At 42.0% G+C, this 25544-nt stretch overlaps 3 protein-coding genes across 9 annotated transcripts in view; all 3 read right to left on the reverse strand.

Annotated features, from left to right (window-relative positions):
- The window catches only part of LOC124035009 (transmembrane protein 266-like), a 101182-nt gene extending 100623 nt beyond the window's left edge, over window positions 1-559 (reverse strand). The window contains exon 1 of the mRNA XM_046348399.1: window positions 28-559. The gene's annotated coding sequence lies outside the window, so the exon portion shown is untranslated. The remainder of the gene's footprint in view (window positions 1-27) is intronic.
- Window positions 560-1219: 660 nt separating this feature from the next.
- LOC124035010 (F-box only protein 22-like) lies at window positions 1220-7632 on the reverse strand. The gene is made up of 7 exons (XM_046348401.1): window positions 7433-7632; window positions 6751-6883; window positions 6022-6109; window positions 5680-5778; window positions 4695-4847; window positions 4217-4382; window positions 1220-3833 (listed from the first exon to the last, which is right to left on the reverse strand). Exons 1-7 carry the CDS (start codon window positions 7561-7563, stop codon window positions 3440-3442), a joined length of 1164 nt encoding a protein of 387 aa, XP_046204357.1. The 5' UTR covers window positions 7564-7632; the 3' UTR covers window positions 1220-3439.
- A 2516-nt stretch (window positions 7633-10148) lies between these two features.
- LOC124035538 (tropomyosin alpha-1 chain-like) lies at window positions 10149-24171 on the reverse strand. 7 transcript variants are annotated; one of them, XM_046348997.1, is made up of 10 exons: window positions 23813-24162; window positions 23111-23236; window positions 20806-20939; window positions 17903-18020; window positions 16213-16283; window positions 15956-16031; window positions 15686-15748; window positions 15388-15457; window positions 13082-13160; window positions 12519-12653 (listed from the first exon to the last, which is right to left on the reverse strand). In XM_046348997.1, exons 1-10 carry the CDS (start codon window positions 23924-23926, stop codon window positions 12650-12652), a joined length of 855 nt encoding a protein of 284 aa, XP_046204953.1. In that variant the 5' UTR covers window positions 23927-24162; the 3' UTR covers window positions 12519-12649. The 7 variants fall into 7 exon arrangements, with proteins under 7 accessions (XP_046204954.1, XP_046204957.1, XP_046204951.1 ...); XM_046348996.1 differs by having other exon boundaries at window positions 12635-12653; window positions 13054-13160; window positions 23813-24165; XM_046348998.1 differs by lacking the exons at window positions 12519-12653; window positions 13082-13160 and adding an exon at window positions 10149-11640 and having other exon boundaries at window positions 23813-24167.
- Window positions 24172-25544: the final 1373 nt, after the last annotated feature.

A 25544-nucleotide genomic window follows, 5' to 3' on the forward strand; every position in this document is an offset into this window, starting at 1 on the left:
AGTTCAACCAAAGAAGAACCTTCCTACCTGTCTTGATTTACATTGTTGACAGTCTAATCGAGCCTCCCGTTGGCCGCGTGCTCGTGATGTCTCCCTCTGTGATGATCAGCGTGAGTGAGGCTCGTGCTCCAAGCTCGTGGCGATGTGTAGGCTGCTGCCTTCCTTAGCACTTTTACATTGGACAAGCACCCCTGCTGCTGCTGCTTAGAATCCTGTGCAAAACGAAAAGACTGGAGCCGAAATGCAAGCACCATCGTCGTTCAGCAAGATTATATTAAGTGTCCCTGACTGACCACCAAATAACCGGCATCGTTGGAGAGTGGAGGTAGAAAGGTCAGGACATTGTGTGTGTTGTTGGCTACACCGCTCCAAATGTGCTAGTGAGGGTTGAGGGCTTCCCCCGCGATCGCAGAAGGGACTCCTTGCTGCCGAATATAGACCTCTTCCACAAGGAGCTGTCTCGGTGCTGAAAACGTGATTAACCTCCGGCTTCTCTAGTGCCGCGCTGCTCTCTCCCTTTCAAACCCGAGAATAGTAGCATAATCCCCGCGAAACAACGTCAAAAACATTGCCGTTTATTTTCTTGCCGAATGGTGTCAGTATCGAAGCTATAACATTGTCATTGCTTGCTTCGGTCACGAATCACATGTTTGCTCTCTGTTGATTCTTGTTCCAAATCCTGAATCCTGATAACCGAATGAAAACTGAGGTACAGTCACCTCACTTGATTTGTAGGCCTATAGCTTTATGCCCGAGCTGCCTTTCTCCATGTCCATAGGCTTTACGTTTTTTATCGTTTCGGAAATTCAAGATACTATGGGAATATAAATGATATTTATACCAATTGGCTTAAAAGTTTGTCATTCACCAGGAATAGTCAGTCGATGGTTAGAGCGCACATCAATCAATCTCATAGCGTCTTCGCAGCCTTATATCAAACACGCCTGCTTGTCAAGGTTAGGCTTTCGGAAATGGTCGATATGAAATAATAGTAGTCTATGATAGAGCAATTCTGAACAATTAGGACTGTTATATAAGAAAACATATATGTAAATGGAAGGTTTTACTATTCTGTTATTCTTTCACTTAAATGTTAATATGAGTACATTGGTTGTAGAATATGATATTGGAAGATGTTCTGAAAATAATTAGATGCACATTTTTTCTCCATTATGATAAATCAGGATACCTAAACCTAGAGAAAGCAAGAGAGTGAAGAGACATTTCAATGGCAGTCCTTTATTTAAATGTATTGAATTGGAAATAAATCAAACATTTGGCACACATTGTTGAAAAGTGCTTGTAACCTTAAACATTTTGCTCATCATATTGCGCATCATATTAATTCCAGGGAAAACGATTTAAAGAACCACTTTAAAATAATCCCATTAGCTCTACACAGAATGGTTGTGTGGTAACATTACTGTGTTGTCTAATGAACATAATGAAAGTGTATAAGGTAACAAAGATGCATGTTCCTAAAATATGTCTGCTATAAAAAAAAAGTTTGTTATAATAATAATATATGCCATTTAGCAGACGCTTTTATCCAGATGAAAACCTCTGTTGAGTGTACAGTATTATTTGGAAAAAGTTAGGTCACAGAAAACTATGAACAGTGATCTTACATTTCCCCCATTACAGAGTATCAGGCTATACTGAAAAGTTATACCTTAAAATAGCTTATTCTAAATAAAAAAAACGATGCAATCAAAACCATTTAGCCAAACATATAGGTTGGTAAAATTGCACATTCATCTCCAAAGAACTGTTTTCAACTTCCTAAACATTTCTCATGTGTTCATACCTTCATACCCCATAAACAAAACAAATACTGTAATCAAGAATGTCTTCAGAATTATAATATGTTCGTAAATTCAATAAATGAAGCAGAATATTGTACAAAATCCCAACTACAAAACTGTTTGTACATGGTATGTTTATCACACAATCATATAATGGCTGGAATACCCTGTTTGGGAGTGGAACACGTAAAATAACACATTTTAAAACCATCAGTTCCAATGAAGCAACAAATATGAAGAACAACACAGAGAGAAAGATTTTGTCTAAACCACAGAATCCATTTGAGTAAATAGAAGCTAGTGAGGCAATTCCACAATAACAGCAAAAACCCTTATTCTGTTACCAAAGACTTCATCTTAAAACAATTTTTTAAACTAGGCACGTCAGTTAAGAACAAATTCTTATTTACAATGACGGCCTCGTGCCTTGTTCAGGGGCAGAACGACACATTTTTACCTTGTCAGCTCAGGGATTCGATCTAGCAATCTTTCAGTTACTGGCCCAACGCTCGAACCACTAGGCTACCTGCCGCCCCACTTTTCACTGTGCACTGTTCTGTTCTTCAAGTAAATGTCTTTATAAAAGTCATCCTTATCCATAGAGTTGTATGGTTGGTTTAACTTTGCAATCATTGCTTTCTGTTTGACATAAAATTTCAAGTGAAAAATCGGAGTCTCAGCCTCACTCTGCTATCGTGGAATTGCCCAGTGTGTGAAATAGTCTTATAAAGGTAGAAGGAACAGGCCTTGATTTAATTGCAATTCAAAAAGAGTTTCTCCATATAACACTAAAAGAGGGGCATGTGTCAAAGCACATACAGGAGAAAACATTGAAATCAAGACAAACTGAGTTTTTCTCAGAAGGTTCAAAACATGTTACTTTCCTTATCTTCTTAACTAAAATGTGCCTGATCGGTAATCTCAATAATTATTTATAATAATTAATAACAATTAGATTTGTTAATTGGACATGAAGTGTCAGTAACTCTTCACTATAAGGTGTAAGAAACCATCTGGTCAAGATTAGTTAGTTAGTTTCAGTTCTTTGTTTTGAATATGAGCGTAACAGTTGGTGAGTAATTCAGGATAATATATATGTGTTTTAAATGGGGAAGTCCACTGTATGATTTTGTAACAGAAGACTGAGATGAAGGGACAGTATTTTCTTCTCTGATTCCCATCAGCACCTTGTTAAACTCACTAACATATCAGCAATATTTCCTATTCAAGTTTCAAACTGATCAATGCAGGATCAAGTAACTATTTACCTCTATTGCGGCAGATAAAACATTGCATTTCCCCTAAAAATGTACAAAGTTAAAACTTTACATTGGGAAAAGTTGAACACAACAAAAAGAAAGACATGTACATGTTGTAAGCCACTTCAAACAAAATGTTGTTGATCCTGATTGTTACGTGCACAGACAGTCTTCTGAACTAGACACCAGGGCTGTATTCATTAGGCCACGCCATTTCAAAACATTTTGCAACGTAAAATAGGTGTTTCTTATTGGACCAGTTATGATAGTACCTCTCTGCTTCTTCCGGTTTTCTTCTGTTTCGTACCTAATCAATAGGAACCTGAAGTGAACAAAACGAACTGTAGTTTGAATGTAAATATGACCATCCACCCCTCAGCCAAGGTGAACTAGGGTCATAACAGTGGTGTATCCATGCTGCAGACTGTCCGTATCCGTGTCACACAGAGTATAGTCCTCCTTCACGATACGATCACACCCAATCTCCCCATTACCAAAGAAGCCAAACAGTGGGATGTTGGGGAACACCTTGCGGAAGGTGTCTGCCTCCACGTTACGTTGGTTGTTGTAATAGTTGTGTCCGCGGCCCACGCAGGCAAACATGAAGCCCAGGGTGTTCCTCTCTGGGAGGTTGGCGGCTTTCAGTCTCCGAATGGTGGCCTCGGCTGCCTTGGGGCTGCTCACGTCCTGCTCCAGGAGAACACTGGCCCCCTGGATCCTTGGACCGCTCAGAGCCAGACCCACCACGCCGTACGACCCCCGGCCACAGCTACGGAGAAAGACAGACCACTGTCACATAACTATATAGTAATACTATAAGCTAAACCCAAACCCCGGGACGACTCAGGGCCAGACCTACACCACCGCACCAGCCCCAGCAACAGTTACAGAGAACCATCACGGGACAGACAAAAACAAAGTCACAGCTGCATAGGAAGAGTAGGGATTCCCAAACTTTTCATGTCAGTGCCCTCTGAATATGATGAGGCTCCAGCTGAGGACCACCACTACCTTAAAAAATATGTTGTTTTGCCACTTGGTAGATTACTAGGAAGTCGCAATAAATAAGACCCCAGACTCATGTTTGAGAACTCCTGACCCTTCTCAGCATTGAAAAGAACAGTACATGTTACAGATCACTCAGGTACTCACCACTCTCTTTCAGGGGAGAAGACATTCTCCACATGGCCCCCAGCGATGAGAGCCTTGCTGCGTGCCAAAGGCTCCAGGACCTGGTTAAGGAAGCGGGCTGCTCCGGGTTTGTAGGCTTCATAGCCAAACAGCAGCACCACACGCAGATCAGGGTTATTCACCAGCCCTGAGGGGACAGGACGACAACAGAGAGGGGTCAGAGATGGAATCATATCATGGTGGACCGTTGGCTAAAGCCAAGGATGTGTTTAGCATACTGTAGAAATGTTTGTTGCCATCTCTTTTCTGTAAATATTGGTATTTATCACACACTCATATACTAATCCTAGTATCAACTTTACACTGCAGGGTTTGTATTGGGCTAGAACAAGACCTGCACTGACCAGCTTAATGGTTGACTGTGGTACCCCTATGTGGCAGAGCGGAGAAAAGTATATTTCTGAACTGGTCATCATAACTTCAACTCGGTCTCACCAACCTGCTTCCTCCAGGTGTGACTCTGAGATGGTGCGTTTGCAGAAGTGAAAGGGGCGGATGTCCACTCCCTCCATCCTAGGGAACATGATAGCATAGCCAGCTTCTCCTTCTTGGAACTCCTTCGGTGGACCCGAGTGGGAGCCACTGGGAGTTACTGTGGGGGAAGATGAAGAGAGACTCAGCAGCAACTCTTGGGAGGACATTGGAAGTTTGCTTAAAAAAAATATATACATTTTGGCAAATGCCTTCTTCAGGGTTACTGTGGGAAAAGGCAGAAGGACAAATCATAATGTCAACCAATGTCCTTTTCCTTATATTGGAAAATGTATCACCGGTATGATATACATTTAAAGTAGTTAGCTAGCTAACAGTAATTGCATTTTAACATATTGCATGGTGTTCCACTTCTCTGGTTGTCTTAAGCACTTAATCTACGTGGCATAACACTATTTAACACATCAGTAATACCTAGCTAGATTTTCAGTTCACGAGCAAAAACACTATCTGCATAGTTGGTTGATGGAGTGTCACTTCTCTCCAGCTTAGTGATTATATAGAGGAATACAGAGCACAAATCCTGTTGTCAGGAATACTAGGTTATCAATCGACATATCTAGTCGCCATGCTAGTTGCCATGCTTCTCTTCCCAGCTCCAAAGCAGAGCACCCCATGTTAATAAGGCAGGGGGAGATTAATGTGGACCATCCCCTGTTGACAGGTGACACATTCCTCTGTGATACGCTTAAGTGAGCTGGTGAACATTCAAAAACTGGTAGATGAAAATGCACAACACGCATCAAAGAGGAAAGGACCTGAATGTCATGCACCGGCAGCAGCCTGTGTCATGAATTATGGCACAAGAGCTAGCTATGAGTGGTTAGTGTTGTAAGAATTATGTGTTATAACATATTATAAAACATGGTTTTAGTTACCACAAGGTGTTCTGGTCATTAGGAATGGAAATATGAAAATACTGTGGTTCTTACAAACAACACCAGGCGTGGTGATGGCCATGATGTCACATCCATTGGGGAACAGCCTGTTCAGTTCCTCCACTGAGTCTGGACTGTGGTGGGTCTTGCGTGCTGCAAGATGGGATACAGGTTAGAACATGCCTTACAATTAGATTGTTACTGACTGGGACTCTTAATATAAGCAGCAGGTTTCACAACTTAGCCTTCAACTTTTAATAACTTACCACATGTTTAGTAACATAAACTAAATGGAAGTTAGCTAGTAGATAAGAGGCCACAGTACTTTTTACTTCTCGGCCCAGCATTATTAGTGTGCTTTACTACAGAGTAGTAAATGTACATGTTACGTCTTACCCTTTTTCTGCTTGTAGGAAGAGTCTTGTCCACTGAAGGTCTCGCTGTCCACCATAACCAAGACTGTTTTGGGCAGCAGGTATACATTCTGCAAACATTAAGAGAGAGGTGTTTCTACAGTTTCCAATCATGTCAGACTCCACATACTGCACACAGACTGTCTTCCACTGTAGGAGCCAGGCTATAACTTTACTGTGTTCTACTAGCCTACTTGTAGGACTGTTGCAACAGAATACAGATACATATGCATAATGTCGAACAAGCATGCCTCTGGCTAATCTCAGTTAACCCAGAACTAAAGTCTGGCGTAATTGGTCAGATGCTCGATTAAGTTCTGGGTCTGTACATGTTAAGAGATGAGATGCTAGAATGAGGAGTGGAACCGGATTGAGGAGATCCACTCTTTGCATGTTATGGGTAAATGTATGGGCCAGATGTCCCCTCCCATTCCAAAATGAGAAAATATGGTAACACCTGCGAAATCTTGATTTGTCCAAATATAAATCCAGTGACGAAAACTGGAACTACTTCTGCTTGTTATCAATCAGAGCTCATAGTATAAAGACAGATCTACAGGACCATTTATGTTTATGTAGTCTGTTCACGAGATACTACTCTCTGGCATGCAATCATGTCAGCTCTATTCATGACACTTCTATCAACAATTCATGAACGATCTCCTGAAAGAGACCCTGTTGTAATTTGTGTATTTTCAGTAGTCAAACTGACCTCCACTTCTTCAGCCAGGCTGTGGCAGAGAGCATGGCCGTCATAGTTGGACGGTCCAGAGGCAGACACCCACGTCAACTTCTGCTGGACCCTCAGTACTCTCCGTGCACAGTTCATCCACAGTCTGCAAACACTGCACAATAAGGAAGACAGTGTTAGCTCTCACTCATCCTGGCATGACAAGGAAATTGTTTAAAAGAACATGATACCTACGACCAGTCTATGGATAACTAGCTAACGTTAGCTAGATTCCAAGCATTTCTTAGCTAGCTAATTTAGCTGTCAAACACATCTGTAATACAAGATTATTACTAAAATACTGTTGTGCTACCTGTTAACTAGCTAGCCAACGTATGCTAGTTTCACATGGCAAGCAAAACGTATACAGCTAACAGACACATTTGGTGTATATTGCTAGTTAGCTACATATATTCAGTTTCAGTCCTGTTTAGAACTTGAAACGTGCATTGCCATTGTTGATAAAACACTGCTCGCTAACGTTAGCTAGCTGACTGTGGCTAATCGGTCAGTGTTATCCAGAATCATTGGGACATCCCTAACCCCACCCCCCCGAAACCCTACCCTTACAGGGGGGGGGGGGACGTCCCACTGTGCCCCGATAGCACGGACAGTTGCTAATCTAGCTAGCTACCTAACGTTAGCTAGCTAGCTAGTCACTTACCAAGCAATTTGGAGCAGGGATTTGGTTGGTACAAACATCAAAATTCTCTCCACTACTTCTGCCACATTACTGAGAATGTATTCTGCCGTGCATTCATCCGAAACGCCAGAAAAGTCTTTATTTCCATCCATATTTCCTTCGCAAGATCTTGGCAGCTAGCGACGGATTTGTCTTTTGACCTTTCACTAATGCAAATTGCATAGCTAAATATCGAAAGCAGTTTTCGGGAGAAAGTACACAATTACTGCCACCTAGTGGCGAGTACACTTTATCTGCCTCGTATGTATAAATCAAATCAAACGTTATTTGTCCATGCGCCGAAAACAACAGGTATAATAGATCTTACAGTGAAATGCTTACTTACAAGCCCAAGACCAACAATGCAAATAGTCTGGTTAGCCATTTGATTAGATGTTCAGGAGTCTTATGGCTTAGTGGTAGAAGCTGTTTAGAAGCCTCTTGGACCTAGACTTGACCCTCCGGGTACCGCTTGCTTGCTGTGTGGTAGCAGAGAGAACCGTTTACGACTAGGGTGGCTGGAGTCTTTGGCCATTTTTAGGGCCTTCCTCTGACACCACCTGGTATAGATGTCCTGGATGGCAAGAAGCTTGGCCCCGGGGATGTACTGGGCCGTACACACTACCCTCTGTAGAGCCTTCCTCTGACACCACCTGGTATAGATGTCCTGGATGGCAGGAAGCTTGGCCCCGGGGATGTACTGGGCCGTACACACTACCCTCTGTAGAGCCTTCCTCTGACACCACCTGGTATAGAGGTCCTGGATGGCAGGAAGCTTGGCCCCGGGGATGTAAATAATAATAATAATATATGCCATTTAGCAGACGCTTTTTATCCAAAGCGACTTACAGTCATGCGTGCATACATTCTACGTATGGATGTACTGGGCCGTACACACTACCCTCTGTAGTGCTTTGCGGTTGGAGGCCGAGCAGTTGCCATACCAGGTAGTGATGCAACCCGTCAGGATGCTCTCGATGGTGTAGCTGTAAAACCTTTTGAGGATCTGAGGACCCATGCCAAATATTTTCAGTCTCCTGAGGGGGAATAGGTTTTGTCGTGCCCTCTTCATGACTGTCTTGGTGTGCTTGGACCATGTTAGTTTGTTGACGATGTGGACACCAAGGAACTAGCTCTCAACCTGCTCTACTACAGTACTCGGTCCTCCTTTTCCTGTAGTCCACAATCATCTCCTTTGTCTGGAGAGGTTGTTGTCCTTTCACCACATAACATGTGTGTGTATATATATATATATATGTGTGTGTGTGTGTCATATATTCATGGTTTACATTTTCAGTGCATTGGCATTTGAGAAAGAATTATCCTCATAAAAAACACTATTTTATCACTCCAAATAAAAATAAAAATTTGTTTTGTTTCTATATCACTGCAAAATAACACAAAAATAGTAGGCTATGCATTGTCCTGGAAATATCATTTTTTTAATTCAATGGGTCAATTCAAGGTGGTACCACCTTGGTTGATTATAATGATTATATGTTTTGTAAGTAGTATTAGACTGTGTTTACACACGCAACCTATTTCAGATTTTTTGGGGCAAAAAAAAGTTTGTCTAATTGGCCAAAAGACCAATTAGTGGAAAAAGTTCAGAAATGGGATGCATGTCTAAACATTTCTAAACACTGTCAAATAATAGCACAGATTACAGATGTCAACATGTTTTCTGAAAGTGACACTTCATAAATGTGATGGTGGGTTTTTATTTATATATTACATTCATATAATAAAATGAACAAGAGACACCATCAAATCAAACATGTATGATATTTGACAACAACAAAAACATTCCTGTGGTAGTGACACCGGACATGAAATGATCTAGGTCGATCTATATGAGATTAAATGAACATACTGTACCTCCAGCCTCGCTAGATGCTGGAGGTACATATTGCACATGCTTACTTTCTTGCACATGCTTACTTTCTTTTAAATATAAGTGTACTGTATATCACTGAGGCACCAGCACATACATATGAAACATGTACATAAAGAAACATGGACAATATATAACTAAAATAACAAGTTACAAAAGCAGAATAAAAAAGTACAAATGTTAAACCTGGTGGTTATGGCTTAATTGGTCAAGAGTAATCCTGTCCATTATAATAGCTTGAATAAATCACGTGCACATTTTGTCAATTAAATCTCACTTTAACATACAAAAATAAATGGTATATGAGACAAGTGACTGCTCGGCCATATGTCTGCTTTGCTGTCTAGCTAACATCCATTTGAAGTCCATTGGGTTTGTTTTCTCAGCCCCTCTGAGAGCTGAGAAATCAGTCAAGAACAGAGATCTCCACAAAAGGGCAGGAGGAGCCCTCCATGTTAAACCAGGTGAGTGTTGGTGTGATCATGGTGTAATGCTGGACCAGGTCACAGCAGGTGAGTGTTGGTGTAGTGCTGGACCAGGTCACAGCAGGTGAGTGTTGGTGTGATCATGGTGTAATGCTGGACCAGGTCACAGCAGGTGAGTGTTGGTGTGATCATGGTGTAATGCTGGACCAGGTCACAGCAGGTGAGTGTTGGTGTGATCATGGTGTAATGCTGGACCAGGTCACAGCAGGTGAGTGTTGGTGTGATCATGGTGTAATGCTGGACCAGGTCACAGCAGGTGAGTGTTGGTGTGATCATGGTGTAATGCTGGATCAGGTCACAGCAGGTGAGTGTCCACAAAGTGTGATCATGGTGTAATGCTGGACCAGGTCACAGCAGGTGAGTGTTGGTGTGATCATGGTGTAATGCTGGACCAGGTCACAGCAGGTGAGTGTTGGTGTGATCATGGTGTAATGCTGGACCAGGTCACAGTAGGTGAGTGTTGGTGTGATCATGGTGTAATGCTGGACCAGGTCACAGCAGGTGAGTGTTGGTGTGATCATGGTGTAATGCTGGACCAGGTCACAGCAGGTGAGTGTTGGTGTGATCATGGTGTAATGCTGGACCAGGTCACAGTAGGTGAGTGTTGGTGTGATCATGGTGTAATGCTGGACCAGGTCACAGTAGGTGAGTGTTGGTGTGATCATGGTGTAATGCTGGACCAGATCACAGCAGGTGAGTGTTGGTGTGATCATGGTGTAATGCTGGACCAGGTCACAGTAGGTGAGTGTTGGTGTGATCATGGTGTAATGCTGGACCAGGTCACAGCAGGTGAGTGTTGGTGTGATCATGGTGTAATGCTGGACCAGGTCACAGCAGGTGAGTGTTGGTGTGATCATGGTGTAATGCTGGACCAGGTCACAGTAGGTGAGCGGTGCAGTCTTGTGTGATAATGGACCATGTTGTTGCATGTTATTGAGGTTCATGGGTGTTTGATCCAACATTTGACACATGTCAAAGTTCTAATCATTAGCCTGATAGAGTTTGTCTGTCAATATACAGTACCATTAAACATGTTCAATTCATCACTATGTGTGCAACATAAAAATGAAGCCTGCAGACTATAATTTTTGACCACAATGAAAATGACTTAACCAAGAGTTTCACAGACCCAATAATATTGAATGAAGATTGTTATAGTTAAAACATTAAAAGGTGGTCCCTGTGTATATCCTTAGTCAACCACAGTCAGTAGATATTGTTATAATGCACACTCATATCAAGCCTTATCATACATTATGGCTCAGTTTCACAGACCCAGGTCATGCCCAGAATTACTCCTGTACAATGGACGATCTTTCAGTCATAGACTTATAGACAGTGATCCAGTTTATGTTATCTAAATCAAATTGCTGTTCATGAAATAACAATTCCAGATGTTGGTTAACTAAACTAAAATAGGCCTGCGCTGAAATCCATCTGTGAGTCTGTAAAACCTGCCCTCTTCACCTGCAATGTGAACATGCATTTCATTTCTCTGATGCTCCGCATTAACTACAGTCCAATTAATTGTTCCCAATAAATATTATCCAATATGTATATGTTTTTGTCTTTGCCTCACTTTTAGGTTTGTGTCAGAAACACACATTAGCCTATATTTCCATCACAGCATCAGACAAATGTCTACGGCCAATGACATGCCAAGACAATAAGGGTATTTTAATTTTTTTTCTTCTAATTTGAGCACAGTGCTAATTTCACAACACATCCAGTAATAGTTTAATCCTGATTTAACACCACTCTCAGTTCATTGGAAAGAAGATGATTTTTCTCAAGCTGCCGGTACAGAGGGTCTTTGCAGTCAGAAAGCAGGTTAAGAGAAAATAGAATAGAGAGAACAACGTGTGTTAGTACAGAAAGATGCCACAACAGCACACACAACACATACCATTGTTTTCTACCCTCTGCCTAAATGGTCACATCTATATGCAAACTAAGAAATGGCTCCCTCACCTCAATGTGGAGGTGGTGTGACTGTGAAATGACTGAATTATATGTTTACAGAATATCCCCAATGTTACACGTCACTATTATCTTTTGGCTTTGAACATGAAGCAAAGTGTGACCATCAGGAATGCTGAGGATACTGAAACAGATACATTTTCAGTTTCTGATCAATCCATGTCAATTACTCGGCTGGTTAAAGAAGTTGAAACCATGTCTGAGGTTGGTAGAGAGGTTATGTCCGCAGCCCTCTGCACTTACACAATCCACCGCCTGAGTGGGGTCAAATCCCACCACACCTCTACACAATATTTTTGATCCATCTCTCTCACTCTTAATTTCTTGCCTATCCCTGTCAATAAACACCTGTATACTTTATTTTTTAAATACGCTCTGTGGATGTGCTTTTGTCCAAATGTAAGCACATGTTTTGTTCATACTACTACCATAGTACCACGAAGCTGTGATGGAAATCAAATCAAAAACAAAAAACATATGTTTGTGAAGAGGAGCTTTCGGTTTTATTCAAAGCTGCTCAGTAATAAAATAAACAAAGAAACATTTAAAGACAGGAAATGAAATGAAGGAAATTAAGAACTACAGATTTGAAGGGTAAGGACGGCTGACATGGATGGATGTAAAGTTTATTTTACAGAAAGCAAAATGAGTCAGGGTTCTGTACAAAAGGTGGTCTATAGGATGGCAGCAGCAGCAGAGGCCCAGTGTGCGGTGGTGCTGTGGTAGAGAAGAGACGTGGAGACATAGGGGACAGGATGTTGGGCGATACTGCCACATAGTTGTAGTAGAGAGAGGCCTCTCAACCACCGTCTGTGATGGTTGTGAAATGATGTAAACAATTTAACTGGAAAAGAATGGGAGGAAAAACAGAACGTGTTGGGGGGACAAATCGTAGAAAGGCACGTGACTGATATGACATGCAGGGTGGAAACCACAGCGGTACACTATTCTGGAAGTTCAATTTAGATGTTTCTAAAAGCATGTAAAAACTTTAATTGTACAATGCATGTTAGATTCTATATCGTTTTCTCAGCCTAACAAAAAAGCCACTAGTTAACTACAAAAGGCAAAAGCTATTTGCTGTTGCATGGCAGAAGCGTAAAGTGAGTCAGATTAGTAGGCACTGAAACTAAAATGTGAGTGGAAAAATCCAAAGAGATGAAACATAGAAAACAATATACCACTAGAGGGAGTTATACGGTAGAAAAACAATTGTGAGTGGGTGAGACCTACGCACAACGCACAAGCAGACACAAGCAGGTGATAGATTACATGGAGGTCATGTCGTTGAGGGCGTGGTCCAGCTCCTCGCTGATGGCCTTGTACTTTAGCTTCTGTGCATACAACTCATCTATTATGGGTGGAGTGGAGGAGGAGGAGAGGTGGAGGAGATGACGTCGATGGGGTGATAATGAAGGAGGTTGGGGACAACAACAGAGATGACAGAGCAAAGAAAGGAGGGGAAAAGGTAGGAAAAAACTATGGATTGTCAGAGAACAAATCAATAAAATAGAATGTCAAACCAAAAAAGAATAAGGGAACAATAGGATGTGCACAGGCCACTAATGCCCTGTTAGATGGTTTAGACCAATCAGGAAATGACTAACTGAAACCTTGATGAAGGCAGCTTGTTGTTGAAATGTTTGTATCTAATTAATACATATTACATCAGAGTGGTATAGTGTGTCGCTGCTTTCTTTTCCAGAAGGAAATGACAACATGGTCTCCAACCAAATTATATAGAGCTCCATTGTGAATGCTTTGTAATTCCACAGCATCACAGTCACACCAATAAGATAATAATGAGACATTTCTTTCCCTGGCCTGCACTAGCATAACAAATACTGACTGTGGGTCTGCATAATGTCACCTGTGGCACTGACCTAGTCTGCCTAGCACAGAACTGACTGTGTAGAATGATACATTATCTGATGACACCACAGAGGGGGTGATGAAAGTTTAGACTTGACCAGATTTGCACATGACTCTTTTTAAAATTCTTCAAGCTCTGTCAAGTTGGTTATTGATCATTGCTAGACAGCCATTTTCAAATCTTGCCATAGATTTTCAAACCAAACTGTAACTAGGCCATTCAGGAACATTCAATGGCATCTTGATGAGCAACTCCAGTGGATATTTGGCCTTGTGTTTCAGGTTATTGTCCTGCTTAAAGGTGAATTTGTCTCCCAGGTTTTCCTCTAGGATTTTGCCTTCGCTTTGCTCTATTTTGTTTATTTTTATCCTAAAAATCTCCCGAGTCCTTGCAGATGACAAGCATACCCATACCATGATGCAGCCACCATGTGTTGGATTTGCCCCAAACATAACACTTTGTATTCATGAAATAGAGTTAATTTCTTTGCCATACTTTTTTATTGAAAACAGGATGCATTTTTTAAATATTTTAATTCTGTACAGGCTTCCTTTTCACTCTGTCCTTTAGGTTAGTATTGTGAAGTAACTACAATGTTATTGATTCATCGTCAGTTTTCTCCCATCATAGCCATTAAACCCTCACTGTTTTAATGTCACCACTGGCCTCATGGTGAAATCCCTGAGCGGTTTCCCTTCTTTCCGGCAACTGAGTTAGGAATCTTTGTAGTGACTGGGTATATTGATGCACCATCCAAAGTGTATTGTTAATAACTTCACCATGCTCAAAGTGTTATTCAATGCATGTGTTTTTTTTACCCATCTACCAATAGGAGCCCTTCTTTGCAAGAAATTGGAAAACCTCCCTGGTCTTTGTGGTTGAATCTGTGTTTGATATTCACTGATCGACTGAGGGAACTTACAGATAATTTTATGTGTGGAGTACAGAGATGAATGAGGTAGTCATTCAGAAATCATTTTAAACACTATTATTGCACACAGAGTGTGCCCATGCAACTTATTATGTGGCTTGCTAAGCAAACTTTTACTCTTCAACCTGTTTATGCTTGTCATAACAAAGAGGTTGAATACTTATTGACTCAAGACATTTCAACGTTTCATTTTATAAATGAATTTGTAAACATTTCTAAAAACATAATTCCTCTGATATTATGGGATATTGTGTGTAAGCCAGTGACAAAATGTAATCCATTTTAAATTCAGGCTGTAACACAATACAACGGGTTGTGAATACTTTCTGAAGGAACTGTATACAGTGGGGAGGACAAGTATTTGATAACCTGCAAAATCGGCAGTGTTTCCTACTTACAAAGCATGTAGAGGTCAGTAATGTTTTATCATAGGTACACTTCAACTTGAGAGACGGAATCTAAAACAAAAATCCAGAAAATCACATTGTATGATTTTTAAGTAATTAATTTGCATTTTATTGTATGACATAAGTATTTGATCACCTACCAACCAGTAAGAATTCCAGCTCTCACAGACCTGTTCGTTTTTCTTTAAGAAGCCCACCTGATCTCAGACCTCTACATGCTTTGTAAGTAGGAAAGCCTGCAAAATCGGCAGTGTATCAAACACTTGTTCTCCCCACTGTATGTCCTGTTTTACTATACAACTTACCTCAGATTCTCACATAGAAAATGCTTCACAATATATGAAATGAAAGAAAAAAAGGTCCATACCCTCCAGATCATCAATGGTCTTCTCAAGCTTGGCCACGGACCTCTCAGCGAACTCAGCACGGGTCTCAGCCTGTGGCACAAGAGGAAGACAAGATGTGATGAGTGTCTCCCATCCTCACCACGCCAAAACATGTTCCAACATAGATATATAATACAATGTCTAGTGTTCTCCACCCTTTCTATGGTCCCACTTTACAGAAGATCTAGTGGCTAACATGCTAACGCTAATGTCCCACTTTAGCTAATGGTAAAGTGAATGGAAACAGGGGCTAATTTGCTAATGCTAAAAGGAACTCACCTCCTTTAGCTTGTCTGTGAGAACCTTGATCTCCTCCTCGTACTTGTCCTCCTTCTGTGAGTACTGTAGTGACATAGTGGAGCGCAGGTCAGAGAGTCATCATCACAGCACTACCGACATGAACTGGTTCAAGGGATAACAGGCATAAATGAGTGGGCCTACTCAATAGAGTTACCTCCCTTTATCTCTATGGCTATACTAGCAGGCAATGGGGATATAAGTGACTGCAACGACCTGAGAAGAGATGCATTCGTCTAAACAGACACCTACCTTCTCTGCCTGAGCCTCAAGAGACTTCAGGTTGTTTGTGACAGTCTTCAACTCTTCCTCAAGCTCAGCACATTTGCTGGTGTTTTATGTATGTTTGAAGGAGCAGAGGAGGAGAAAGAACGAATGCAATCGGAGGACCGACGGGGGAAAGAAACAAGAGTTATAACAGGGCAATAAGCACACAATAAGAGTAACAGCAGGTTGTCTCCAAAGCAGTAAATTGTGCTGTATTTTGTGGTTGGTTCCAAAGTTTTTACCCTTCAGAGAGCTCAGCGCGCTCCTCTGTACGTTCCAGATCACTCTCAATGATGACCAGCTTACGGGCGACCTGTTTTCACCCATAATAGGACAACACATCACCATACCACATTGGTGAACCAAGCAATCAATATGTTTAGTTTCATGTACAGGTCTATATGCTGTCTGTTCACACACACACACACACACACACACACACACACACACACACACACACACACACACACACACACACACACACACACACACACACACACACACACACACACACACACACACACACACACACACACACACACACACACACACACACACACACACACACACACACACACACACACACACACACCTCAGAAGTACAGTGCCTTCGGAAAGTATTCAGACCACTATGTATGCACACATGACTGTAAGTCGCTTTGGATAAAAGCGTCTGCTAAATGGCATATATTATTATTATTATTATTACTTCAATTTTTCAAGGACATTCTGAGACTTTTCCCGAAGCCACTTCTGCGTTGTCTTGGCTGTGTGTTTAGGGTCATTGTCCTGTTGGAAGGTGAACCTTCGCCCCAGTCTTTGTTCCTGAGCACTCTGGAGCAGGTTTTCATCCAGTATCTCTCTGTACTTTGCTCTGTTCATCTTTCCCTCGATCCTGACTAGTCTCCCAGTCCCTGCTGCTGAAAAACATCCCCACAACATGATGCTGCCACCACCATGCTTCACCGTAGGGATGGTGCCAGGTGTCCTCCAGATGTGACACTTGGCATTCAGGCCAAAGAGTTCAATCTTGGATTCATCAGACCAGTGAATCTTGTTTCTCATGGTCTGAGTCTTTAGGTGCCTTTTGGCAACCCCAAGTGGGCTGTCATGTGCCTTTTACTGAGGAGTGGCTTCCGTCTGGGCACTCTACCATAAAGGCCTGATTGGTGGAGTGCTGGAGAGATGGTTATCCTTCTGGAAGGTTCTCCCATTTTCACAGAGGACCTCTAGAGCTCTGTCGGAGTGATCATCGGGTTCTTGGTTACCTCCCTGACCAAGGCCCTTCTCCCCAGATTGCTCAGTTTTGCCGGGTGGCCAGCTCTAGGAAGAGTCTTGGTGGTTCCAAACTTCCTCCATTTAAGAATGATGGAGGACACGGTGTTCTTGGGGACCGTCAATAATGCAGACATTTTTTTTGGTATCATTCAACAGATCTGTGCCTCGACACAATCCTGTCTCGGAGCTATAGAGACAATTCCTTCGACCTCATGGCTTGGTTTTTTCACTGACATGCACTGTCAACTGTGGGACCTTATATAGACAGGTGTGTGCCTTTCCTAATCATGTCCAATCAATTGAATTTACCACAGGTGACTCCAATCAAGTTATAGAAACATCTCAAGGATGATCAATGGAAACAGGATGCACATGAGTTCAATTTCGAGTCTCATAGCAAAGGGTTTGAATACTTATGTACATAAGGTATTTCTGTTTTTTATCTTTAATAAATTGGAAAAAAATATATAAAAACCTGTTTTCTTTGTCATTGTGAGGTATTGTGTGTAGATTGATGAGGATTTATTTTTATTTAATCCATTTTAGAATAAGGCTGTAACTTAACAAAATGAGGAAAAAGTAAAGGGGTCTGAATGCTTTCCGAAGGTACTGTATATCATAAAGTATCAGCCTAAGGAATGCTGGGGAACTCACCTCCTCGTATTTCCTGTCAGCCTCCTCAGCAATGTGCTTGGCCTCCTTCAGCTGGATCTCCTGCAGCTCCATCTTCTCCTCATCCTTCGATGCTCTGTTTTCAATCACCTTCATGCCTCTGGAGGACGGAATAAACGGGGGGAACATATGTCAGGGATAGGAGGACATTGCATGTTGTCTTGTTTTTAAAGAAATAAAATGTTGATCAACTAAAAGGAACAGGAGGACATTAATCTGCAGCCCAACAGTCCACACACTGTGGGGGCCATAACTACATTTGGCACTTGTCTATTGTAACACAATAAATCTGGTACAGTGTGCTTATGCATATTTTACATGAACTCTTCTCAATAAATGTGCTAGTTAAAGAGATTGAACTTGATCTTAAGCACTTACAAATTTGTCAAATATTGTACTTATTGGAATTCATAACATACTGTATCATATGAATTGCAGAATATTGTAAAAAAAAATGCAGGATTTAACATATCATAAGAAATGGATGTCGTTGTACACAATTGTGCACAATTTTGGGGATCCATTTTGGCATGGCTTGGCTTCTTCTAAAACTACTGGCTGAAATGATACAATCCCTTTATAATGCATCCTCTACTGAACACTTTTAACAGTGAAATGATAATATTATTACTGTGGTCATGTGGATTGATGTCATCTATATGGGTCTGATGATGACTGTGTTTGAGACAGACTGGTCTGATGATGACTGTGTCTGATGATGGCTGTGTTTGAGACAGACAGACTGTGTTTGAGACAGACTGACGGGTCTGATGATGACTGTGTTTGAGAGACTGACGGGTCTGATGATGGCTGTGTTTGAGACAGACTGACGGGTCTGATGATGGCTGTGTTTGAGACAGGCTGACGGGTCTGATGATGTCTGTGTTTGAGACAGACTGACGGGTCTGATGATGACTGTGTTTGAGACAGACTGACGGGTCTGATGATGGCTGTGTTTGAGACAGACTGACGGGTCTGATGATGGTTGTGTTTGAGACAGACTGACGGGTCTGATGATGACTATGTTTGAGACAGACTGATGGGGTCTGATGATGGCTGTGTTTGAGACAGACTGACGGTCTGGTCTGATGATGGCTGTGTTTGAGACAGGCTGACGGGTCTGATGATGGCTGTGTTTGAGACAGGCTGACGGGTCTGATGATGGCTGTGTTTGAGACAGACTGACGGGTCTGATGATGGCTGTGTTTGAGACAGACTGACACGGGTCTGATGATGGCTGTGTTTGAGACAGACTGACGGGTCTGATGATGGCTGTGTTTGAGACAGACTGACGGGTCTGATGCTGGCTGTGTTTGAGACAGACTGACGGGTCTGATGATGGCTGTGTTTGAGACAGACTGACGGGTCTTATGATGGCTGTGTTTGAGACAGACTGACGGGTCTGATGATGGCTGTGTTTGAGACAGACTGACGGGTCTGATGATGGCTGTGTTTGAGACAGACTGACGGGTCTGATGATGGCTGTGTTTGAGACAGACTGACGACGGGTCTGATGATGGCTGTGTTTGAGACAGACTGACGGGTCTGATGATGGCTGTGTTTGAGACAGACTGACGGGTCTGATGATGGCTGTGTTTGAGACAGACTGACGGGTCTGATGGGTCTGATGATGGCTGTGTTTGAGACAGACTGACGGGTCTGATGATGGCTGTGTTTGAGACAGACTGACGTCTGATGATGGCTGTGTTTGAGACAGACTGACGGGTCTGATGATGGCTGTGTTTGAGACAGACTGACGGGTCTGATGATGGCTGTGTTTGAGACAGACTGACGGGTCTGATGATGGCTGTGTTTGAGACAGACTGACTGGGTCTGATGATGGCTGTGTTTGAGACAGACTGACGGGTCTGATGATGGCTGTGTTTGAGACAGACTGACGGGTCTGATGATGGCTGTGTTTGAGACAGACTGACGGGTCTGATGATGGCTGTGTTTGAGACAGACTGACGGGTCTGATGATGGCTGTGTTTGAGACAGACTGACGGGTCTGATGATGGCTGTGTTTGAGACAGACTGACGGGTCTGATGATGGCTGTGTTTGAGACAGACTGACGGGTCTGATGATGGCTGTGTTTGAGACAGACTGACGGGTCTGATGATGGCTGTGTTTGAGACAGACTGACGGGTCTGATGATGGCTGTGTTTGAGACAGACTGACGGGTCTGATGATGGCTGTGTTTGAGACAGACTGACGGGTCTGACGGGTCTGATGATGGCTGTGTTTGAGACAGACTGACGGGTCTGATGATGGCTGTGTTTGAGACAGACTGACGGGTCTGATGATGGCTGTGTTTGAGACAGACTGACGGGTCTGATGATGGCTGTGTTTGAGACAGACTGACGGGTCTGATGATGACTGTGTTTGAGACAGACTGACGGGTCTGATGATGGCTGTGTTTGAGACAGACTGACGGGTCTGATGATGGCTGTGTTTGAGACAGACTGACGGGTCTGATGATGGCTGTGTTTGAGACAGACTGACGGGTCTGATGATGGCTGTGTTTGAGACAGACTGACGGGTCTGATGATGGCTGTGTTTGAGACAGACTGACGGGTCTGATGATGTCTATACTCCTAGAAGAAGTGGTTCCAAAGGGTGTCCCCACAGGAGAATCAAAAGGGTGTTTTGACTCCTGGTAAAACCCTTTTAGGTTCCATGTAGAACTCTTTTGGCTTCCATGTAGAGGCCTCTGTGGAAAAGGTTCTACATGGAACCCAAAAGGGTTCTACCCGTAAACAAAAGTGGTTCTTCACAGGCTTCTCCTATGGTGACAGCTGAAAGAACCATTTTTGGTTCTAGATTGCACCTTTTTTGTCTAAGAGTGTAGTGTATGATAGAGAGTCGGAGTCTCTGCTCTGCTCACCTCTCACTCTCATCAGCAGCCTTCTCAGCCTCCTCCAGCTTGGTCAGAGCTGTGGCCAGACGCTCCTGAGCACGGTCCAACTCCTCCTCAACCAGTTGGATACGTCTGTTCAGGGAAGCTACATCAGCCTCGGCCTAAGTGAGCACAACATGGGGAAACCACAATGTCAACCTGATGCACACTCAGACAGTCACACTTTCTTGCATAATACAGTATCTGGAGAGATGTGTAATGGAGGAGGTTGGGGGTCATATTTGGACACTTCTGTGGGGGGCTTCTTAACACTATTTGGGATTAAGGTTTAAATGTGTGAGAAAGGGATAAGGGCCCAGACCACACTGTGGTTATTTAACCTTCATTTAACTAGGCAAGTCAGTTAAGAACAAATTCTTATTTACAATGATGACCAACTCCTACTCCAACCCCAACCAAACCCTAACTCGGACAACGCTGGGCCAATTGTGCGCCGCCCTATGAGACTTCCAATCACAGCCAGGTGGGGATATAGCCTGGAATGGAACCAGGGTCTGTAGTGACCCCTCTAACACTGAGATGCAGTGCCTTAGACCGCTGCACCACTCGAGAGACCCTGTAATTTCATGCTCATCTCCAGCATTATATATAACATTCTATAGACAAGATTGTATAAAATATACATTTATATAGGTCTAATTGGTATGTTTGGAAAGGCACTGACCAATATAAACATAATAAGCTAACAATTATGTAAATGTATGTAGCTACCTGAGGTGTAGGATGTTAGTGTATGATCGACTAGAGCATGCTGAAACTGCAGCAGCCTAAGCTAATGTGTTTATTTTGGAGCCTTCCTGCCTGGCACGTTGTACCATTAAATTGATTCTCACTGTCTCATTTCTCCATCCTTTTAGCACATCACATTGACAGACAAAATATTGATTTTTTTTTAGTACCGTAAAATAATCTATATTCTGTCTATCGTTCTACCAAGCGTGTTGATTAGATTTATACTAATACTGTCGTCAGGCAGGCTGCAGACTAATTGTCTTAAATTATTAGCCAGGGCTTACGGATTCTCTCGCATCCCTCTCCAGACCCAGATCCTTCTGCCGCCTCTCTGCCGACTCTTCTGCACCGTCAGCCTGCTTTTGTAATGCTTTAATTTTCCTTTTTACAGCTTCCAACGACGTTAGCCCGGCCATTTCGCTTGTTTACTGCCTATTTTCTATTGCCTACGTCTTTTTCTAACGGTTCTCGGGACAGAAACGCGCATCGATGCCGGGATGAGAAAATCTGCTCACGTCTCTGTGTTTTTTTTCCCTACAGCTACTGGGGAGGCTGGGACTTGCGCTAAATGACACCGGAAGTAACACATTTCATACATTGCGCAAAATTGCCTCAAAATATCCAAAATATTTTATTAAAGAGGTTTTTATGTATTGTATTATAGTGAGATAATATGATTATGTCATAATGACTTATTGGCCATTTGCCTATAAGGGGCACTCTGCTCAGAGCACCCCAACCCCCTTCCCCCTACAGGCTGATGCTAGTGGTGCTGTGATTGCGCATCATATCTGGGATATTCACTTATTATGGGGGGATTTAACCTATAATAAACGTTTTAAAATAAGCATTTAAAATGTATTTAAAGATATTAATTGTATTTCAAAATAAAAATCGATTACGTAAGTACAAAAGTAACATGATTATCCCAATTCATAATAATGATAGATCTATATGTTACTTAAAGTAAAAAATATTTTTTGTACCATTTTTGTTTAATTACTATAATTACTATGATAATTTGGTGTTCTTTCTAAACTGACACAATAAGATGCATGTGTCCTATAAGAACAAACGTTTAATTATTGGCGTCCCCTACAACATTCTCAATAAAAGGAAAATGAACCGTTTTAATTTGACGACTGGAATATAATGTATGACACCTACAAATCTAAATTAAAGGTATTTCAAATATTCAAAAACTTCCACCAAACGTTTAACTGAAGTTCTAAACGGGGCCCTATTTTAACCAAACAGGGTACACAGCTAAATTTAACATTCTGCTTGCATCTTCGAGGAGGGTGGCACACAAGGCACATTTGTTAGGCCTATAGTTGGTCTACTAATGAAGACGCAGCTATTAACCATAAACAATTATGTAGGCTATTCCAAACTGAAACAATAAAATAAGCCTAACTAATATTTATATATGTATGATGACTAGGCCTAGAATGAAAAATGTTGAGGTTCAATGTTAGCAGACTGTTCGTGGTTCCCCTGAAAGTACTTTAACACTTCGGACAGGTTTATGCCAATTTACGTCTGTGGCTTTCTTCTCGGCGAGTTCAAGTTTCTCCTGGGCATCCTTAAGAGACTCAGAGTACTTGTCCAACTCATCCTCTGTTCCTTTCAGCTTCTTCTGCAGCGTTACCAGGTCATCCTCAAGCTGATAGTTGGTGGATAATATCATCAGTCAATTGGGGTGTGCCATAAACAGTGTGGACGCACAGCCAGAAACAGACAAAAAAAGGAAGAAAACAAAAGCCAAGAGTCATGGACAGAAGGTAAACACTTACAAATGCTTCATTATATCTTTGTCTTTGTACAATAATTTACATTTAATTTATTCAATCCACTCACAACACTAGAGTGGCATACTTTAATCAATAGACTACGCTATTCATGATTTGTGGTTAAAAAAAAATCTAACGCTGATCAAAGAATATTCGTTTATAGTAGGATTAATCCTGCATAATAAATGAATCGGTCAAACAGGAAATATTTTCTAAAACTTCCTGGAGTCCAATAATAAAATATTGTCACGCCCTAAAAACAAATATATTCCTAATACGATTAAATACAACAATCAATACCGATCCTCATACTCATCATCTGAGACTTAATTGAATCCATATCGAGAGAGAGAACGCTCCAAAGCACTCGGTGCCCAAACATTTGACGCACAGTGCCAAAGGCACCCGTGCGAAATAAGACAGAACCCGATTTCTCTATGGATGCCAACCTGTTTGCTCTTGTCCTCCGCTTCCTTCTTGTCTCCCTCAGCTCCCTCAGCTCTGTCCAGGGCATTCTCCTTGTCTAGTTTAAGCATCTGCATCTTCTTCTTGATGGCGTCCATGACTGCTGTGTTGTTGGGGTGGCCTCACCAACTGACAAAAAACAAACTGAGTTAAAACGCTGAGAATCTCCGCGCGTCTGAACCACACTGAACGTGAAGCTGGAGCCGACTGTAGCTTGTCAAATATGTACTATAGCAGAGGAGTTACTAGATCCCCATGGATACCAAAAACTTTTGGGGGAAACAACGGCAGCTGCTCTCTTCCGCGGGTCCTGCATTTTTTATGGCTCTCTTCGGCGATTCGCTGATCCAGTACATTTTACTGTTGATAAGACTATGTATGGGTTATGGGCGAGAAAGTGGCACCCCTCAAAGACGTCTGTTCTTCTTTTCAAACACTGTTCTTAGACGTAGGCTACAGCCAAGGAAGTCAGTTTGGGGAGTGGGGGTCAGTTTATGCACAAGGAAGTGAAGGTGAACAACAAAAACATGATCTTTGACTGGAATTGCTCATTTCATTCTGGTAGTATAACGTACATTTGCTCAACACAGCAGTTCAAAGAAGGATTGTTAGAGTCATATTTATATGAACAAATAATGGAATAGTAATCGTTGTATATGTTACCATTCCTCCAACCAAATTCATGTTTAAAATAATAGTGTATCCCACACTATGAATCATAACACCTGAGAGATGGGGTCATGTAACTCTGATCTCCAAAGACAAAATAAACAGTTATTAAAGCAGACAAATGTAGTGTAATGTTTAAAAGGGATTGTCCCTGGGAGGGGTGTCATATTATCTATGCTGAAGTGTTCTGTCAGTGATACCACACAGTAGAGAGAAGAGGAGCACGTCAACAAGTCCCTCGAGATATTGTTCACAGTCTGAAGAGGGGCATCAGATAGTGTTATATTCAACAGTGGTATATCATCGAGCTTATAAGTGCCTTGGAGTTCATTCAAAATGGCCACAGGGTAAGAAACGAGTGCTTTGGCATTTCAGCAATGCCCCTCTTCCTCTGTGACAGCTCACAGGTCCAGGGGAGTCCGTCACAGCTGTCACACATGGACAGTGGAGGAGGAACCAGAGACCTGTCCAAACACACTGTGATTGGCTGCATGGTATGGACATATACCCTCAAGTTCACTTTTACCTAAATCATTTCTAGGATATATCTTTATGGGGAAGATAATGAAAAAATTATGTCTAGTACTTACATTTATAGTACATTTTTACTTTATAGTACTCATACGTACAGAACATTGGTTTAAACTTTAGGTGATATGTGTGTGAAAGGTACTGCTGTTGTAGGCCTTTACCCCATAAAGGAGAAGAACAGAACAACAACACAAACAATGACATCTTTATATCATCATATCCTGGGTTGGCTCAGCGACATCTACCCAAACAACCTCTTCTTCTTGTCCTCTCTGTTCCTCCCATGTTTTCTTGAGGGGTATTTTTAGGAACTTCTTGTTTGCACAAGTTGCACCTGTTACATACTGTACATAAGGCTTCAACAAGGATTCTTCTAAGATCCTCAGAGTTCGTTGAAGAACCTTAGGGTTATTGGCACTGAAAAATGCCCCCAAAAGTTACTTCCAAGAACCCCATAGGAGGTGGGGTTCATCAAGGAACCTCCGTAGTTCTTGGGGGTTCTGCCCAACAGAAACA

This window comes from Oncorhynchus gorbuscha, linkage group LG05, assembly GCF_021184085.1.
Source record: "Oncorhynchus gorbuscha isolate QuinsamMale2020 ecotype Even-year linkage group LG05, OgorEven_v1.0, whole genome shotgun sequence".
NCBI classification, from domain to species: Eukaryota; Metazoa; Chordata; class Actinopteri; order Salmoniformes; family Salmonidae; genus Oncorhynchus; species Oncorhynchus gorbuscha.

Excerpts from the sequence above, each read along its gene's own strand:
- LOC124035010 (XM_046348401.1), bottom strand. The coding sequence starts at position 7,563 with ATGGATGGAAATAAAGACTTTTCTGGCGTTTCGGATGAATGCACGGCA. Across the intron at positions 4,848-5,679 it reads CACCACGCCTGGTGTTGTTT|TAACTCCCAGTGGCTCCCAC; the intron begins GTAAGAACCACA and ends CTTCCCCCACAG. Across the intron at positions 3,834-4,216 it reads TTCTCCCCTGAAAGAGAGTG|CTGTGGCCGGGGGTCGTACG; the intron begins GTGAGTACCTGA and ends CTTTCTCCGTAG.
- LOC124035538 (XM_046348995.1), bottom strand. The coding sequence starts at position 23,926 with ATGGACGCCATCAAGAAGAAGATGCAGATGCTTAAACTAGACAAGGAG. Across the intron at positions 20,940-23,110 it reads CCGAGAAGAAAGCCACAGAC|GCCGAGGCTGATGTAGCTTC; the intron begins GTAAATTGGCAT and ends GTGCTCACTTAG. Across the intron at positions 16,032-16,212 it reads CGCGCTGAGCTCTCTGAAGG|CAAATGTGCTGAGCTTGAGG; the intron begins GTAAAAACTTTG and ends ATAAAACACCAG.